The sequence below is a fragment of the Pleurodeles waltl genome, chromosome 12, assembly GCF_031143425.1.
Source record: "Pleurodeles waltl isolate 20211129_DDA chromosome 12, aPleWal1.hap1.20221129, whole genome shotgun sequence".
NCBI lineage: Eukaryota > Metazoa > Chordata > Amphibia > Caudata > Salamandridae > Pleurodeles > Pleurodeles waltl.
Window position 1 is genome coordinate 622,994,623 of NC_090451.1, and position 18,493 is coordinate 623,013,115.

The 18,493-nt window shown below is 41.8% G+C and overlaps 1 protein-coding gene across 2 annotated transcripts in view; it reads left to right on the top strand.

Annotated features, from left to right (window-relative positions):
• LOC138268391 (sodium/potassium-transporting ATPase subunit alpha-2) overlaps positions 1-18,493 on the top strand; it is a 177,443-nt gene that overhangs the window by 124,936 nt on the left and 34,014 nt on the right. For both annotated transcript variants that reach the window (XM_069217977.1, XM_069217976.1), the window contains exons 14-18: positions 2,386-2,522; positions 10,496-10,646; positions 13,662-13,830; positions 14,687-14,841; positions 16,780-16,903. In XM_069217977.1, the coding sequence (XP_069074078.1) occupies positions 2,386-2,522; positions 10,496-10,646; positions 13,662-13,830; positions 14,687-14,841; positions 16,780-16,903 (736 nt within the window). The remainder of the gene's footprint in view (positions 1-2,385; positions 2,523-10,495; positions 10,647-13,661; positions 13,831-14,686; positions 14,842-16,779; positions 16,904-18,493) is intronic.

The following is an 18,493-nucleotide window of genomic DNA, read 5'->3' on the forward strand; positions in this document are numbered from 1 at the left end:
GAATGGCAATGTGATAACCTTCTTACCTTCTTTCCTCACTTTGGTGGAACAAACATAACTATCAATGAATCAGTTAATCAACCTTTATTGTATAGACTTCATCAGAGGTCAACAAATGGTCATTATCATCATTAAAATCATGAGCAACCATAAAACCCCATATCAAACACAATTAACTTGAGAAATGGTTGACGTAATAACTGTCTCCTACAACATAGCAATCACAAATAATGTTATCAAAATCTTAAATTCTGCTCGTTCATAGAGTGCAAATGTGTCCCCTATGTGCTAACCTAACCCATGTCCAGGTAAAAGCTCTTAGATGGAGAATGTTTACCTTGAGTAATAAGAACATTTGGCACACCTTATGATTGAAGAATAATTCAAATTAGGGATGCATTTTGTTTAGCTCAATCAGACTCCATTTTTTGTATTTACATGAGTACCTAAATTTGATTGTAATAATGACTACAAAAGCAGCTCATGAGGGCTGTCTGAGAGAGCAAAAAAAAAAAGTTGCAAGGCATGAGAGAATTTTTTTGACAAAGGTCCAGAACTGTCCCTTCTGCTCAAAGAGCTCAGTATGCAGCAGATCTCTTGGGCGCCCTTTGGAGGGTGTTAAGTAAGTTGACATAAGTCTAGGGATCTGGTACTGGATTAGAAAGTGAGTTTGGAAGATGCTTTTGTAAGGCTATTACATGGCAGCGGGCTGACGCGTGTCGTTCTGAAACCCTAGAGATTTCTAGTTGGGTGTTTTACTCGTTTTGACAGGTATGTAATAGAATTTGGTTTTTTTAACTGGAACTGTTGCAGCATTTATTGAGATCTTGTAAAGTAAACTATGCCATAACAACAGAACACAATAATAGTGGTAAGTAAACTATGCAACAACAATCTAATACAATAGCAGCAGAATCAATGTAAAACACAATACAACAAAACATGGAATAACACAAAAAAAGGAACTTGACAAAACGACCATAGAAGTACAGAAGATAACACAACATAACAGCACAATGACAAGGGTACCACAAAAAAAGTACAGTGTACCACCAACATAGGTCTATAAACACAACCGAACACTACAAAACAAAACAACCACAACATAAACCAATTATACCCCCGTAGCCTAAGAAGAATACACATTATCAAAATAGAATCTTACCACAAAATCACAAGAATACAAAAAGAAAACAAACCACAGTGCAACACAAAAACAATACAACACAACAATTTAATAACATACCACAACAGTAATACACCAGAACTTACAAATAATGAAATACATTAACATAACATGACTTGTCACACATAAATATAACCTAAAAAAGCAGCAGATAAACAGCCCACCACAATAGCAACATAAAACACAATGGCATAGCCATAGTACAATACATCAGCCAAAAAACAAAAATACAACATGATAACACTAAGATTTACCCAAATGTGAACAAAACAAAAGGTACAAAAGTAAACAAATCACAAAAATGCAATTGCATTGTTGTGGTGTTGCACTGTAATGTTGTGTTGCATTGTGTTTTGTAATACATTGCTCTGGGGTTGGTCTTCTGTGGTATCTGTTTTCTGTTGTGGGTTTATGTTTTTGTGTTGTGTGGTAATGCTGCTGTATTTCTTTGATGTTGTGTTGTAATATGCTATTGATACACCTTATCACACTTATCACACAATACACTGTAATGAACCCTCCTTAAATGTACAGATACCACTGCTCAAACATATTTTGTCACTACACTCTATTGTAGGTTTAAAGACTAACACCCAGCTAAATTTGTGGAAATACTCATTGGAGTTACCAAGTAGGTTGCTACATTATGCTGTATTGGTTTGAGCCCTGCAGATTCCTATTAAGATGATGAATCTTTTGCATTTTAAGAAATGTTTTTTACTTTTTGTTATTTGTATTTTATGGTGTAGCAAAGTAATGAAGACTGATGTCTGGTTAGTTGCTTGTCCTAACTCAGTCAACAATGTAGTTCACTCACAAGTGAGGCCAAAGACTGAATGAGCATGGAATACCTTTTCACTTGATTGAGCTAGTATGATCCACTGTTGTGTATAGAGTAAGAAGCTCACATTTCTGTTACAAATTCGATTTTTTCAGTGCTTTGAAACCAGAAGATAGCAAAAGAATTACATTTTCACTTTAAACTGAAGTACTTCGTTGTTATTCAATTCTTAGTGTGCTCTGTGCAAAGACATTCAGGAAACTGTATACTTTTTTTATTAATCAATCAACACTAATGAGGGACTTACAATACCTGGAGATTACCTATCATGCATCACTAAAGAACAATAGTTTAACTGCCTTTGGATGGCTGAACACCATCTAGTTACATTTTAATATTCTGTTTTATTTACGTGTAGGTAATCATGGTAACTGGTGACCACCCTATCACAGCCAAAGCTATTGCCAAGGGCGTGGGCATTATTTCCGAAGGGAATGAAACCGTGGAAGACATTGCTGCTCGTTTAAACATTCCTGTTACCCAGGTTAATCCCAGGTAATGATATTATCTACTCAACAGTCTTGACATTTTGTCTTTAAGTTGCATTGGCTCATAGCCCCTTTCCCTTCTAGAGGGACAACAGGGGGGCGCAAAACATTTGATCTGTGACATAACGCCATCAGGCTATAACAGGGGCAGTTCCTTCACTATAGCGGAGGAGTGTCGTCCCACTGGCTGAGCCAAAAGCAGAAAAATAAAACAATAGATTACTATTGTTTTATTTTTCTGCTTCTGGCACAGCCAGCAGTGCTGGAAGGGGCAGGTTTGGGCCACAAGAGGTAGGAAGGGGAAGGAGGGCAGAGTGCACCTAAGTGTGCATGTGTGTTTGGCCGGATGTCTGAGGCCAGCCAAAAACATGCGTAGTTAGGTTTCTCCAGCCTGGCTGTGTTTAACAGCCGGGCAGGAGAAACTGCACTGACCCCAGGACTCAGACCAATCCTGGAGCTGCTTTCACGCTAGATTTTGCATGAAAGCAGCGTTTGGATTGCTGGGGAGCCTGTGCTAGTTTCCCAGCAGTAAATGCTGGGACACCACAAGAAGAGGAGCGCAAGGCGGCAGGAGGAGGTAGAGACGGAGGTAAGTTAAGTGCTTTTTATTTTTTTAATTTTTTTACCTCGTCTCCGTCCTCCCCACTCTCCTTGAGTTACGTGGCCACCACCACTGTGCTATAACCAACACATGCAACATTTTAAAAAGAAGTGTATTGAATTATATGGTCTCTGGAATATACTTGTTTCCAAGCAGGTTACATCCCTCGTTTTGCTTCAAATTGCTTTTCAGGCACAACCATTCTTTTTGAGAAACTGTAATCAAATGATGTGCTTGGATGTAGAAAAGCTCCAATATAGGATAAAAAATAGCCATGACAAATATAAAAAATAGTGTAAAGAATAAAATAATTTACTTTTTGCACACAATGTTCTCATTTTTTGCAGACAATTGTAGTCATTGAAGGTGCTCATAAACTTTCCTCTTTCAAAGTTGTCTAAACTTCCTACAGGTAACCGTGCTGCATAAGTAGTCATCCAAATCTTGTTAGGCTAGACCCCTACTGAGCCCCCTGAGTGGAGACAGTCACTATGGTAATTTATTCAGCTGTATAAATGACACAAAAGTAGAATCCCGCTGCCTGTGGACTCTGAATTAATTGGTGAACAATTTCAGAAGTTGCAGTTGCACAAGTGTGTCAAGAAAACAAATGTAAAGCCAAAATTAAAACTGTGAAAATGGGATGCAGTACTGTAAAACAACTGCCGGATCATTTTGAGAATATAGAACCAATGCTGTCTGAGAGATCAAATCTGGTGTATGTACTGTAGAAAGAAAGATCGTTTTCTCCCGCTAATGTTCGATGAACCACAAAAGATTGAGTGCTGCACAGCTGCAGAGTGTCTTAGACAGTGCTGGCTGACTAAAGCACAAGCTTTTGCTCATTCAACGTCTATGTTGGAAGCCAGGGTTTTTGTAGGATGCCCCCCATTGTTTTGCCCTCATTGAAACTACTGAATGCTGGTTTTCGACTCTGACAGTGCACTGGGTCCCTGCTAACCAGACGCCAGTGCTGGTGTACTTTCCCTTAAAATGGTAAATCACAATTGTAACCCAATTGGCCTCGACTTTAGCACCATTGGAAGTCCCTAGTAAATGGTACCCCAGATATCTAGGACATGGGTACTAAAGAGGTTCCCTAAAGGCTGCAGCATATCTTATGCCACCCTAAAGGAAAATCTATACAAACTACATGGAGACTGCCACTGCAGAATGTGTGTCATTGTGCAAGCCATGAGGAAAAACATAACATGGCACTCTAATTGTGTGCCATGGCCCAAATCACTACATCTAGTAAATGTAAGTCACCCCTAGAGCATGCCTTAGCGTCCTAAGCCCGGGTGAATTATATTTGTTGTGAGGACATATCTGCATGAGCAGATATGTTCCTGTTATGTATAGTTTGATTACTAAATGTTACAAGGAAAAGGGAAGCCATCTTAAGGTATGTACTAGGCACTGGTCATTCCACGTTACCCAGCTACATAATGGCTTCACTGAAACATATGGTATCAAACCCCTCATCTTAATAAATCCATTCTTATGCCAGTATTGGATTTATAATGACGTGAGCCCAAAGCCCACCTTAGAAGTACCCCTGAAAACCTATGAGCCTCTATTGTGTTGGCTGACTGGTATCAACTAGTCACCACAGACACATTTCTGATCCCCTAAAAGTGAGAGCTAATGCTCTCAGAGTCCAGAAACAATGCCTGCTTTGGAGGAAGGTGTTATCACCACCTCTAACAGGATGGCTAGTGAATCTGCATACATATGCTAGGGACTTAAAAGTCACTGCTGCCTTTGATATGCGTCCCCGGCTTCCCCTAGACCTCGGAGATGCCCTTTCTTGCCCTGACGCCCATTTGGCACAAGGACAGGCGTGAAAGTAGCTATGAAAGTATTCGTGTTGCACTGCCAGGCTGGCCACACCCCTATGGTGGGCTGCCTGATGTGCTCCACGAAGGAAGGGTTCCACCGTTTTGGTTTTGGTGGAAATAGGAATTCTGGGACAAGGTTATGCCTACTCCCCACAGGAAGAGGTCATATAGGGCTTATAGTCACTCCAGGGTTAAGCAGGCCGTTGGACTTTACCCTACCCCCCACTAAACGTCCCTAAATTGAGTATTTCAGTGGCACCCTGACACCCGAAACTCAGATTTGTCTGACTCCAAGAAGAAAAAGGACAAAGAAGAGCCGACTAGCATGAGAACCGTGGACCAGCCTGGACTTTTGGTGCTAAACCCTGCCTACCTGCTGCTGTCCCAACAATCTACCGGACACAACTCGTCCTGCAAGTGTGCATCTTCTAAAACCCTTGGAGGGCTGCAAGTACTTCACCAACCAACCAGCCAGCATCTCCCATGGAGTGGAGGAGCCACCTCCCTGTAACCTGCAGGTACCTACGACCATGTCTTGTCCACCAATCTGCTGACCTGCAGGTCCACCAATGCAGCAGTCACCCAGGAGAAGGCCACCGTACTCTGAAAGGACAGACCAGTCTTCCCAGCATGTTTGGAGACACCAAGTCCACCAGGAGTCGCCCTGTACCAATACCTGGGTTACCAAAGGAGTTGCAAGCACCAAGGCTTGTTTGTGTCTTGATCAGACACCACTGCCACATATACAACCTATCCCCGAGGAACAATGGAATCAAAGAGCCTGTCCACAAGAGTGGCCCTGCTCTCTATTTTTCTTCTCCTTCTGGAGGTCTAATCAAGAACCGTGAGCATCTTCGATGCACAGGACCAATCGACAAAAAACCTGAGCTCCCTGGTCCTGGTCCATGACTATTGACTGTGCCCCCTTGCTCCCAGAACCCTCACGAAGCAAACCCCCATTGGGTCCTCCTAGTCATGTCCCCTAGTCTTCCTCTGCAGCCTGTTTCTCGGTGGCCCCGCTCTTCACCAATGTGCAGTGCACAAGGCTACCGGCCCATCCAGCACCTCTACAGTGAGACGCTGCAGGGCAGGTAAATCTGAACTGCTGGGTTTTTTTGTGACCTTGGCCCCTAGCACCTTAACCTCTGAGATAAGATTGCAAATAAGTGTATGCAGTAGATGCCTCTTCTCCACTTTAATGCATTGCCGCATAAAAGCGCATTGGTGTGATATACTTACCTAACTGTCCAAAGTAATATTTTGAACAGTGTCTACCTAACTCTAATGATTTGTGGTGTATAAAACAATATAACAAGTGTTGTTATTGTTAGGTTTTGCCTGCACAGTGCTTGTGCTATGCTTGCAAAGTCTTTAGTTAAAAAAAAATTTTTTTAAAGGGCTTACCTTGAACTTACCACTTGTTTATTCCAATGTTGCTTTAATTTATGTGCTTCTGATTGGCCAGCACCTTGTCTACTTTTACTTCCTGCTCTGCTTTGCTGTCCATTTTCTGTCCATGCTGTTGTGTGGAGCCTGGACCAAGTACTCCTTATGGTCACTGACCACTGGCTACTGGCCAGTGTCCTTCCACTGGTTGCTTCATTCTACTTTCTTTTATTTACTGAATGAGCATGCCATCTGCACTCCCGCCCTCCTCAAAGGGTATTGCTTTATTAAACAGATGTGCCCCTTCTGCTTTTGTGTCACTGTTTGCGTTCATCACTGTAAGCTTTAAAATCAAAGCAGAACCTAAAATACACATGCAGTTCTGCTTTTTATGCAATTTACAAGTAGCATATTTGTTTGCAGCCATATACTCCTATGTTCAGAAAAAGAGCTAGTACCTCATTCCAGGAGCTACACATCTTGCTATTAGTGGTGCACAACTTTTTTCACCTGCTCTAGAGAGGAGTACACAAGTTCCCTGCAAATATTCCTTCTTGTTTCAACAAGTGAGACAATTATAGCCATATGAAGAGAAACATGGAGCTCCCGGCTTCCTGCACTGCATTGCCTTTTATTTATTTATTTATGTTTCTTGCATGTGGCCGGGTTGTGTAATGTAACTGGTGCCCACATCTAAAATGCTTGAATATCTTTGGATTGAGTTTGGCTATATTAAATTGAAAGCCACCACCACTCCCTTTACACTCACCAAGCACTCCTTCTGGTCACTCCCTCCTCATTGCACTTTACTCCTTTCCTTCCCCCTCTCTATTTGTCTTTCTCCTCACACCCCGGATACCCTCCATTTGTCAGTCTGCATGTGGCTCTATTGAACACTTGTAGAGTGTTAAACATAGAGACAAGATCACAGACACCCCTCTCACCTCTAGACTGAGAGCAGGACTGATATTGCTTTTGTCCCACAGTATGTGGTTGTCACTTGTGCGTGTTTCCCGTCTGTCTTCTCAAACTGCTGTAACTGCAGTGTATTATGTAGTATAACCCATGTATGTTGTGCATGCCTCCCAGCCTTATTTTTTTCTTCTTTTACTCGTGCTCTTTCTGCATGCCTCCTCGGTATTTGTGGCTCCTCTCCAGGGAAGTGGATGTGGGGAGGTGGTGTGTATTTCTCGTGTGTCTGTTACCCGTTTGTAGGGCTACCAGTTGACTTAATATCAGCACAATACAACTTTTCCAGTTCATGAATTTCCTTTCACCGAGCATTGTACTTAGATGTGGTAGCTGAACTTTTTTTAAATTTGTAACCAAAGATATTCTTCAATACGTCTAGTAGTAATTGTCTTAGTCCCAGTCATTACTTGACATATGCATGACTATCCCCCCACCTTGAGACATGAAAAACTTCAGTATACAGTGGTGAATTGCAAGTCCTCCCACCATCCTCAGTGCCATAAAAGAGATTAGCATTCACAGCATTCTCCTGACATGCCAGGCCTCATGTGGAAGGCAAGACTAGGTACCGAAAGGAAGGGCTCTGTAGTATTGTGCATGTGCACTACTGAAGAATGGGCTTCAGACTGGGCTCCAAACTGCTGGCAATCTGCTGGTCAGGTCTGAGTGTCCCACATTATTCCTGCTGTACCTGAGCTATAAAGCAGATGCTTCTTATTGCTTCTCCTTCACCCACCGACCTCTTCCTGTACTTGTTGCTTTTCCTCCCCCCCCACCACCCGCCTTCCGTTGTTTGTTTCACTTCTCGCTTTCCGGTTTGCCCCCACCCACCACCACCACTCTTTCTGCCTGTTCTCATGCACGAGCTTCTCAGTGTCAGCTAAGCACTATATAGACAGGTATCAGCACCACAGTCTTTCACATTCAGATTGCTGACAGATTAATAGACTCCGCAGCAGGAATGTTGACCTGCTGAACTATCCCATGTAAGTAATCTGATTATACCAGCGGAAGACTGAACCTGCCACCACGTTTAACAGATGATCGGTGTTTACATTCTGGACTTCTTCTTCAGAAGTACATTGACTCAGTTGTGATGATACTCGCTTGAATTGTCCCCAAAATACCGCGTTGGAGATGAGAACAGAAGAGGTTATTTAAAACTGCACATTGGTTTTATTTCTGTCTTTCCACTTGGTTAAGCTCTCTCTGGCAAGTGGGGGTGCATGACACAGACTGGCAGCCACAGCGTACTGGATGTGCCTGAGATGACCCTGCATGCCAGCCCACGCGGGGTGAGCATGCAGCTTGCCTTTGTGTTTACTCTCAAGCCCCCTGGAGCTCCCATGCAGCCCTTTTGTTTGTTTTTAATGTGCTCCTCTGATAATGGACTTTGTCGCGCTCTTCCATTGCTGTGGAAATGGATTGCACCAAGTTGTTATGCGCAATTTCGATCCTAATTAATGGTTGCCTGCTGGCTCAGCTTCTGTTAGATTATGAGATAAACATCAGTTTAGGTTTTTTTCTGGGATATCAGTGGCGAATTACACTTCTTTCTCTTCCTAAGTTTCTAATGTGTTTAAAGCGTTGATCCTCGTGGTCTCGCTGCAACAAAAGAGTCTCATCTGGCTTCTGATATGGCATCAGTCTATTTTTGAGTTTAGCATTATGCTGATCGGGTTTGCGAGATGAATCTGGAGGCCAAGAGAGCGGCAACGCTCCTTATCAATGGTGGCTAAAGTGCTTTATATCTTGGCTACAGGCTTTGTTAATGTTTCTTTTAAAGATGTGTAAAAATGCCAAAGTAGAATATCAACCTACCGTTTCCACTCTCTGTTAATTCCCATGAACACTATGATTTACTTTACATGAACATTAGCTATGATTGTGTGTGTGAGTTAAGAGTTAACACCTCTCTAGCCCTGTGAGAAATGCGCACACTGGGCGTGTCCTGGCTGAGCGTGCAATCTGAATATGGGACCAAGTGTGAACAGAATCAGGGGATAGGTGAAACCTATTGGCTTTGTCAATGTTTGTTGTAAAATTGGTCTTGAGTGTTTCCTTGAGTGTGTGTCTCATTTATAGACTAAGACACTACCCTCTGATAATCCTAAACTGCTCTTCCACACCACTGCAAAAGAGAGCACTTAACGTTATTACTTTAACCCCTGTCAGCCAATAAGGGTCGCAGGTACTATCTGCAAAGCGAAGCCCTACATTTGGTACCCTGCATAGATAGAAAGCTTCCTACAGTTTAACCTGTACAGTGTGTTATACAGTAAACCATTACTATTGTTTCAATACATATAGGCACAATGTAGGAAATGTCACTAGTTTTTACTTCATATTTATGTTTATATCTGATGCTCATTTAAGGTTTGGTGAAAATGGTAGAAATGTGTAGATAAATAAATCCAAATCTTCAGTGCAAATAATGATTTGGAGCAATTTACTTTTTTGTGGTCCTGAAATGTTATGAGTATTGCAAAACACGTGCTGCCTTTTCATTGATACAAATAAATTAAGAAAGAAATAAGAATATTGAGTACATTTGTGTTTCTGCCCCTCAAAAGTGGGTGATGATATTACTACCATATGACAGTTCCACTCCAGGATTTAACGCCACCATCCCACGTAAACAAAGTTGTTTTTGTTGTGTCATTGACTTATCAACTATAAAATAGTTGACCACTAATATAAATCATGGTTAAAAGTGCTTAACTTCTGCTGGTTTTTATCAGTGTTTAAACTGACATTTTTGGGACTCCACCACCTGGTGGCACTGTCTGCCTGTTTTTTAGGAGAGCACATGCGGAGCATATTCAACAATTCACCATATTTTTAAGAAAATATATTAAGACCTCATCCGTTCATTTTACAGTTCATGGTGACATGTAAAAGTCCAATTGTTGCACTGCTGATGGCATTTGGCAGCATTGGCAGGGACAGTGGGTGGTGCAAGCTTCAGTGACCTTCCGTAAAATACTTCAGGCCCTGGCACTTATTTGTTTTACAAATTAAGCACCAGGGAAGCAAACTGATTAATGCAATGAGATAAATGAAGATTGCATTTTGCAACTGGTGTCTAGATGAATTTGATGGAGAGATTGTCAGAATACTGGTATTTATGGAGCACATTTGTAGTACAACTGAATGCTTTTGTCTTTGTTGTCTTCATAGGGAAGCCAAAGCTTGTGTAGTTCATGGTTCTGACCTGAAGGACATAACTACAGAGCACCTGGATGACATTCTGCAGAATCACACTGAAATTGTGTTTGCTCGCACCTCCCCACAGCAGAAGCTTATTATTGTGGAGGGGTGTCAGAGACAGGTACAGTGTAACTAATTCCCTATAGGGTGTTATGCAACAAAGCAAGGCTAAGGGGCAATTAATTTGTTAAGAAAGATAAACATAACTTAAGGGTCCTCAATGCTTTTCTTGGGCGTCTGATGCTTGCTGCCATATGCTGGGATTTTGGAAAAACGTTGTCTTGAATCCACATCCTCCACTTTCTTCTGCTGCTATACACTTCATTTCTCTTTATCTCACTCTTGCAGGTTTTTTCTGTTTTCCTATTTTCTCTCCCTCCTTCTTTCTTCCTTTCTGCTTCTCTGCTTGTTGCTCTGGGTCAAGGTCAAATACTAAACATATTTGATAGTACCTGTCTCTCTTGCCACCTGCATCCACAATCACTAATTAACACTTACATAGTCAACCTAGGATATTTACATAAGTGTATACCAGTATGCCTATAAGAAGATAAATCTCTGGCTAGTTGCTACCGTCCAGGGGATTCCACCAGAATATTGACTACAAAATATCACGGGCCTAAAATTTAGAGGCCATAATATATAGAACCAAAATACCATAAAGATAAGGTCAAATATGTTGCTGATTTAGAGTGTGGCAGACTGGGTACTCTGATGTAAGTACGATAGAGTACCTGGTCCGCCAAACTCGTGGCCACACTGCTCATTAAAGGTAGACGGATCGGATCGACCGTAAGTCTTCCACAGCAGAGCCACAGTTAGCTCTGTCAGCTGGAAGCTTACTCCACTACCCCGATGGAGTAGGGGCTGCAGGAATAAGGCCATTACACTTACCGCTCTACTTAGAGCAGATGGTCTGATGGGGTTATTTTTCTGCTGTGGTGTAAGGGACAGAAAAAAAAAAACACAACAGTGACCCTAACTCCGTGGAAGAAAGCTCCCCGGGTGTGGAGGTCATTAGTTTTTTTTTTCAGAAACAACCTCCAGCTTTGAGAGTTTGTTTCTGAAAAAGTGTCTGTCCACCAACCATTTTGTACCTTGAAAGGAACAGCTGTGATGTCGATTCCCTTCAAGGCACTGAATGGCTGTTAGGTCATCTAAAATTTGATGGAAAGAGTACCATTGGGATTGCAGGCTTAATACCCTTCACATCCTGACACCCAACTTCATCGGTCAACCTCTAAATCCAGCCCTAATTCTCCACCTGGATGTATTGCTAAGGAACCCAAACAGGCCTCTAGTATTGCCTAAATTTGTAGATAACCCATATTTACTGGTTTGAATATATTATCTACACAGTAACAAGTTGTTGAGCTTGGTTTTAAACATATTACAATTCTTTCACATAAACATCATAAAAGTATTTTACAATTGCCATCATTTAAATTTGAATTTAGAATACTATCAATGGTTAAGGGAGGTGGAGATCTGGGCCTTGGCAGAGGGATTGGCACTGCACGCAGAGGAATATTTGGTAGTACGCAGGAGACCCCTTCCTGTCTTGTTGGCAGAGGTAGTAGCCAGTTTCCTTGAGCACGACCACCAGGCAGGCTCAGGTGGGGTAGGGCACTAGCCTGTCATAAGCATGACCCTTTATAGTTGTGATCAAATGCCTCACATGGGGCCCTTCTCTGTCCTCCTCAAACCCCCTCTTTGTGCACCATCCCTTCCTTGCCAAGCATATTACCAAGGGTGAACCCGATGATCCTCCCGCTGAATAAGTAATCAACTTTATAGGGATGTCCAACAAGCAAATTGTTTGAGTTACTAGTTTGAACATATGTTTATTTCTCTATACTTGATGAGAGCTGACAATATGTAGGAATGAATGCCAATTAAAATTTACACTGAAATAGTAGAAAAGTCAACAAGCTAACAGCATCAGAGGGGCATTGATGCACTGTATGCCACATCATTGAATTCTGCCTGCTTGCACATGGTGTGTGAAACATAAGCCTGATAGCATACACTTGGATTGGCATTAATATTGTATACCTAATAATAAAAAAACACTTATGTATATTTTAACAGACATTTACAAACTGCAGAGCAGAGAAACAGCAGCATGCCTAGCATGAGCCTAAAGATGAGTTTCACAAGTAATGGGATGTCAACAATTAATAAAGAGAACAGGTTGTGCTGATGCACAGTTTAGTGCAACCCCTAAATGTCTTTGTTTCACTGGGATGTATCTGAGTAAAGCACTCATAAGGAGTTTTGGTGCCATGTGCTCCAGCTCAGAAAATGTCTCTTGGGCTTCCATGACCAGAAGAAGACCAACAACTGTCAATGTAACTGGCCTCACCTTATAGACGTTTTCTTAATCGAGGCGTGAATAGGACAGACAAGTGATGGCTGAATTAACACAGAATAAAGGGTTGCACAGATACCAATGTTGAAAAAAGCAGAATGACTGGGTATTCATAAAGCAAGAGACATTGGCATTCCCATATCAGTTTGAATTAGATAACAAACATGGACTCCTATTTCACATAACCATAGACCTGCTCTGCCCTTTAAACAAGAAGAGCAACCCATGAAGGACACTGACGTTGCAAGCATTGTTGTACTGCTATATGCCTCCTGCTGTATATACATGGTCCACCATATCCTAATTTTGTGGAATACCTGAGAAATTAGATATATCTGCTGCACCGTTCAGAGACATGGTTAACACACAAGAGAGATATAAAATGAGAGCACATAGAAAAGCCGTAAAAGTATTATTCAAGTGCCCTTTGAGAACCCACCTAATAAGCATTAACACACAAAAACATAGGGGTTAGTTGATGGACCTTCGCCTTGACCACAGTGTACTGTTAATGATCGTCCCCCAGCTCTCTGCCTATGACCAGTCAATAGCTGCTAACTGCATCCTCGAGTATCACATTTTTCCATTCTTAGAGGGCTCCCAGGGTGAATACTCCAAGCATCAAAGTACCTTTCTGAAGATTACATCCTTTGTCATTACTGGAACAAAGTAACACCACCTTTAATCAGAGTATTGTACAGCTGCAAACGATTTTAGTGTACATATGGTGCGAATAGATATCTGTAAATGATTATGTACTTCCAGGGTGCCATTGTTGCAGTGACAGGTGATGGTGTCAATGACTCCCCAGCTTTGAAGAAGGCAGACATTGGCGTGGCCATGGGGATTTCTGGCTCTGATGTATCCAAGCAGGCTGCGGATATGATCCTACTGGATGATAATTTTGCTTCCATTGTAACAGGGGTAGAAGAAGGTGAGTAGTTTTGTTTCTTCCTTGAATGATTCAAATTGATTGTTCTCAGTGTGTATTTGATGGCAGAGAGAGTAGACTTTAGTTGATCTGTCTATGTTTCAGTTCATTGAGTTTATCTATGATATATAAAGTATGTCTCTTAAAAATATGTAACATATTCATATAGTTTGTCATGGAAGAAGGTGTGACCTAGTGCATGGTTTACATTTGTCTGGGTTGAGTTTCTCTCCATCATTCAGGTGGGTTCATCTCCTCAACTAAGGACTCGGAGGAGGTAGAACATGTGCAATATTTACAGCTTTTTACAAAGGGGTTGAGGGTTAGGTGCCACAGTATGGTTTGACCTATTAGTTGAGAATGGTAACTAAATGTGTTGCCGTTTGGGATCAGCTTTGATGGCTAGCCTGAGACCAGCCGTGCTAGAATCACCAATGATCTTATCACAGTGACGAGCGTTTAGGCCTGAAATTCACTGAGTTACATGCTATCGATTATTACCAAGCAATATCATTGTTGAGGCAAGGAAAACAATTGATGCTACTTTTCTAAAAACACTTTTTCTTGACTATTTACACAAATCTAAAAGTGATAAGCACATGCAGTAACTCGAAAATTCACATGTAAGAACACCTCTATGCGGGTATTATAACGTATCTTTTTTTATTCCCACATGTTATGATTGTGATTTATTTCTAGGGTAAATCCGTTTGGTCAAAGGCTATAAGTGACATCTGTGCAGTGTGAATAACTGATTGTAATTAGTTGTAAAGGGAAGAGATGGCATTTACATTTTTATGCTGAATGTGTCTTGCAGTATGATACTATTGTGCTCACTTGGCTTGTGATTGCTTTACAGGTCGTCTCATTTTCGATAATCTGAAGAAGTCCATTGCCTACACGCTGACGAGTAACATCCCAGAGATCACCCCTTTCCTGCTGTTCATCATTGCCAACATCCCTCTGCCACTGGGCACCGTTACCATCTTATGTATTGACTTGGGTACAGACATGGTGAGTGCACTCAAATTATACTGAGGGTAGGTTGCATATTAGAATGTCAACAATAAAAATATTATCCTACAGAAATCATACCTAGAATTCTGACCCTCACAATATCATGAATGTAAATATTTATAACTATTTATAGAATTACTTTTCAAATTACATATATAAATATCTTTACCTTCACAATATTGTTTTAATTCGTATTGTAGGTACGACATTGTTGTAGAATGATATTTAAACTCAGGGTTCAATTTGTAAACCCTAATGGTGTGGTGGACACCGACCGGTCACCAGGAGGAAAGACGAGTATGAAAGGATTGAATGAGCACTCATGCCTGACGTCTTAATTAGCCGCAAGATCATCAAGCTAGAAAAAATGCATTCACATTTTTTTCTTTGACATTCGACTGCTGATAAAGACAGAAGTCTTACTCCCATTTGCATTTTTCTACTTGGTGTTGAATGGTGAAGAAATACTTTTGGATGCATTTTTGATCAGCAAAATGGCATTTTCATTTAGTGAAACAACATACCATTACAAATAAACGTTTCTAAGAATGAATAATCGCAGAGAAGGAGATCTTACATCTCAAAATCTGGCATTTGAACTGAGAGAGGTTGGTAAAGTATGCAAGTAAAAACAAATAGAAAAACACATCGAGAATGTATGATATGAAAATATAGAAAAAGCTAAAATATTTTCTAATTTTGGGGGATGGCAAATTGAGAAGCATAGTTAACGAATGTCCGAACTCATTTGCTCATTACTATATTAGTGATGGGAAATGGTTTCATATTAAGTTGTTACATTTCTATTCCTGTCGATTTCAAAATATTATACCTTCAAATATCCACTTGATTATTAAAAAAGTAACTTTCCTTTTGAGCTTAGGGTGTTTTTATTTTTGAATATTGAGATTTATGTGTTTATACTATGTTTGGTAAGTTTATTTTCGTTCTTCCCTTTTGTTTTTTTATTAGTTTTTGTTATCCATTTACAGCCTGAGGGGGTCATTCTGACCCTGGCGGTAAAAACCGCCAGGGCCAACGACCGCGGGAGCACCGCCAACAGGCTGGCGGTGCTCCCATGGGCATTCTGACCGCGGCGGTACAGCCGCGGTCAGAAACAGAAAACCGGCGGTGTACCGCCAGTTTCCCGCTGCCCTGGGGAATCCTCCATGGCGGCGCAGCTTGCTGCGCCGCCATGGGGATTCCGAGCCCCATACCGCCATCCTGTTCCTGGCGGTTTTGGCCGCCAGGAAGAGAATGGCGGTATGGGGTGTCGTGGGGCCCCTGGGGCCCCTGCAGTGCCCATGCCAATGGCATGGGCACTACAGGGGCCCCCGTAACAGGGCCCCACAAAGATTTTCAGTGTCTGCCATGCAGACACTGAAAATCGCGACGGGTACAACTGCACCCGTCGCACCCCTTCCACTCCGCCGGCTCCATTCGGAGCCGGCATCCTCATGGAAGGGTGTTTCCCGCTGGGCTGGCGGGCGGCCCTCTGGCTGTCGCCCGCCAGCCCAGCGGGAAACCCAGAATACCCGTGGCGGTCTTTTGACCGTGCAGCGGTATTCTGGCGGGCCCCGCCAGGCCGGCGGCTACCGCCGCCGGCCATGGTCAGAATGAGGCCCTGAATGTTTTCATGGATGTAGTATTTTTTTAGCTTTGGATTTTTTAGGTGCCTTTAAAGGAGAAAGAGAACTTTAGTAAAAATAATACATGCAAATGGGTGCAGACTGTACCAAAGGCTATAGTCTGACTCTTATGAGTCGTTTTGATAATGTGGGTGCATTTCATCGTGGTAACATCTATTGCAAATGATCTGTACTGGTCTAGGGAGACACTGTAGTCCTAACTTTTCATTCTTCTCCATAACTTGCCACATGCAGTATGTTTATCATTGACCTTCTCATCTAAACGTTATGTTGTTTTTTCTTGCAGGTCCCTGCAATCTCGTTGGCATACGAAGCTGCAGAAAGTGACATCATGAAGAGGCAGCCCCGAAACCCCAAGTCTGACAAGCTAGTGAATGAACGGCTAATTAGTATGGCCTATGGCCAGATAGGTAGGTACAGCTCAAAGGAATATTATATGGCTAACAAATTCGTGCATTTCATAACAATTGTATTGTTATCAGAATACATTTAAGGAGAGAGAAACGTTTCATATAGATATGATTTCCAATGGTGCAATTCTGCTTGCCCGGGAAGAAGTAAGAATCTGAAGAATAGAAAATGAAAAAAACAAGAATAGTGAGGTTGAGGCACAGATATAAATTTATCAGTTCTGAAAATACTGCAAATCCAATACTTACTCTGTTTTTCTTCTTTGATAATTATGAAAGACATCACAGAAACTGCGTTTCACTTTCCCATAAAAATAGATTTTTCTCTTCTAGAGTATTATTGTTGCTTCCCAAAATGCAGCATGTTGCTGTTGTGGAGATTCTACAATTAGTAGCTCTGCGTGCACTAGTTCATTGTCTGAATGTATATACCAGAAAGAGTTGTGCATTTTGCAAGAAACCAGTGATAGGTAAATGAGTAACATAAATCAAGTCTGCTCCTTTGTCTACATAACGTTTGGTATTCTCAAACAAAACATTATTACTCTAAAAACTACAACCAAATCCACTATGAACCTTCCGCAGTCAGCATCAAGTCTATCGTGGAGTTACTGCCATCCTGGAAGCCAGTATGCACACTTGCACCTTACTCCTGAAGCCTTCCATGTTCATTTACACCAAAGAGCATACTGAAGAGCAAATGTAACCCACATTCCACTGTTCAGAATTCCACAGTGAATTGATTTCCTACTACACTCACCCACAGACATCCACAATCAGAAGGCCACTACATGCATACATGGTACAATACTGCCCACCAGTGTGAATTATTTTTAGGGAATGTAGGAAACCATACTTTTTACAGGTTGGCCCCCAACCTTTTGCCCCCATTTGAACTACTGGGTGCTGGTTTTTTACTCTGACAGTGCACTGAAGCCTGCTAACCAGGTTCCAGCGTCAGTGTTCTTTCCCTTAAAAAGGAAATACTCAATTTTAAAACAATTGGCCCACACTTTAGCACCCATGTAAGTCCTAGTAAATTGTACCCCTACAGTAGGCCTAAAGAGACCTAAGGCAGGGTGCATTATAATGCATGTGAGGGCATATCTGCATGAGCAAATATGCCCCTGTGATGTCTAGTTCTATTACTAGATATTGCAAGTGAACGAGGAAGCCATTTTAAGGTATGTAATAGGCACTGGCCATTATGAGTTACTGAGCTACATAATGGCTTCCCTAAAACCTACGGGGTGCAGTATCAAACACTTTGTGTTCATAAAGCCATACTGATGCCAGTATTGGATTTATTATGACATGCGCTCAGATGGCACCTTAGTGGTGCCCTTTGAAACCCTACTAGTCTCCTATTGTGCTGGTGGACTGGTATCGATGAGCCTGCCACCACAGACGAGGTTTTGACCTCCTGGAGGTGAGAGCCAGTGCTCTCAGAGGCAAGAAACAATGCCTGTTCTGGAAGAAGGTATTATCACCTACTCCAGCAAGATGGCTAATAAATCAGCATATATGGGCTGGAGGCTTTGACACCTCTCCTGCCCTTTGATGTGAAACCCTGGCTTCCCCCACACCTGG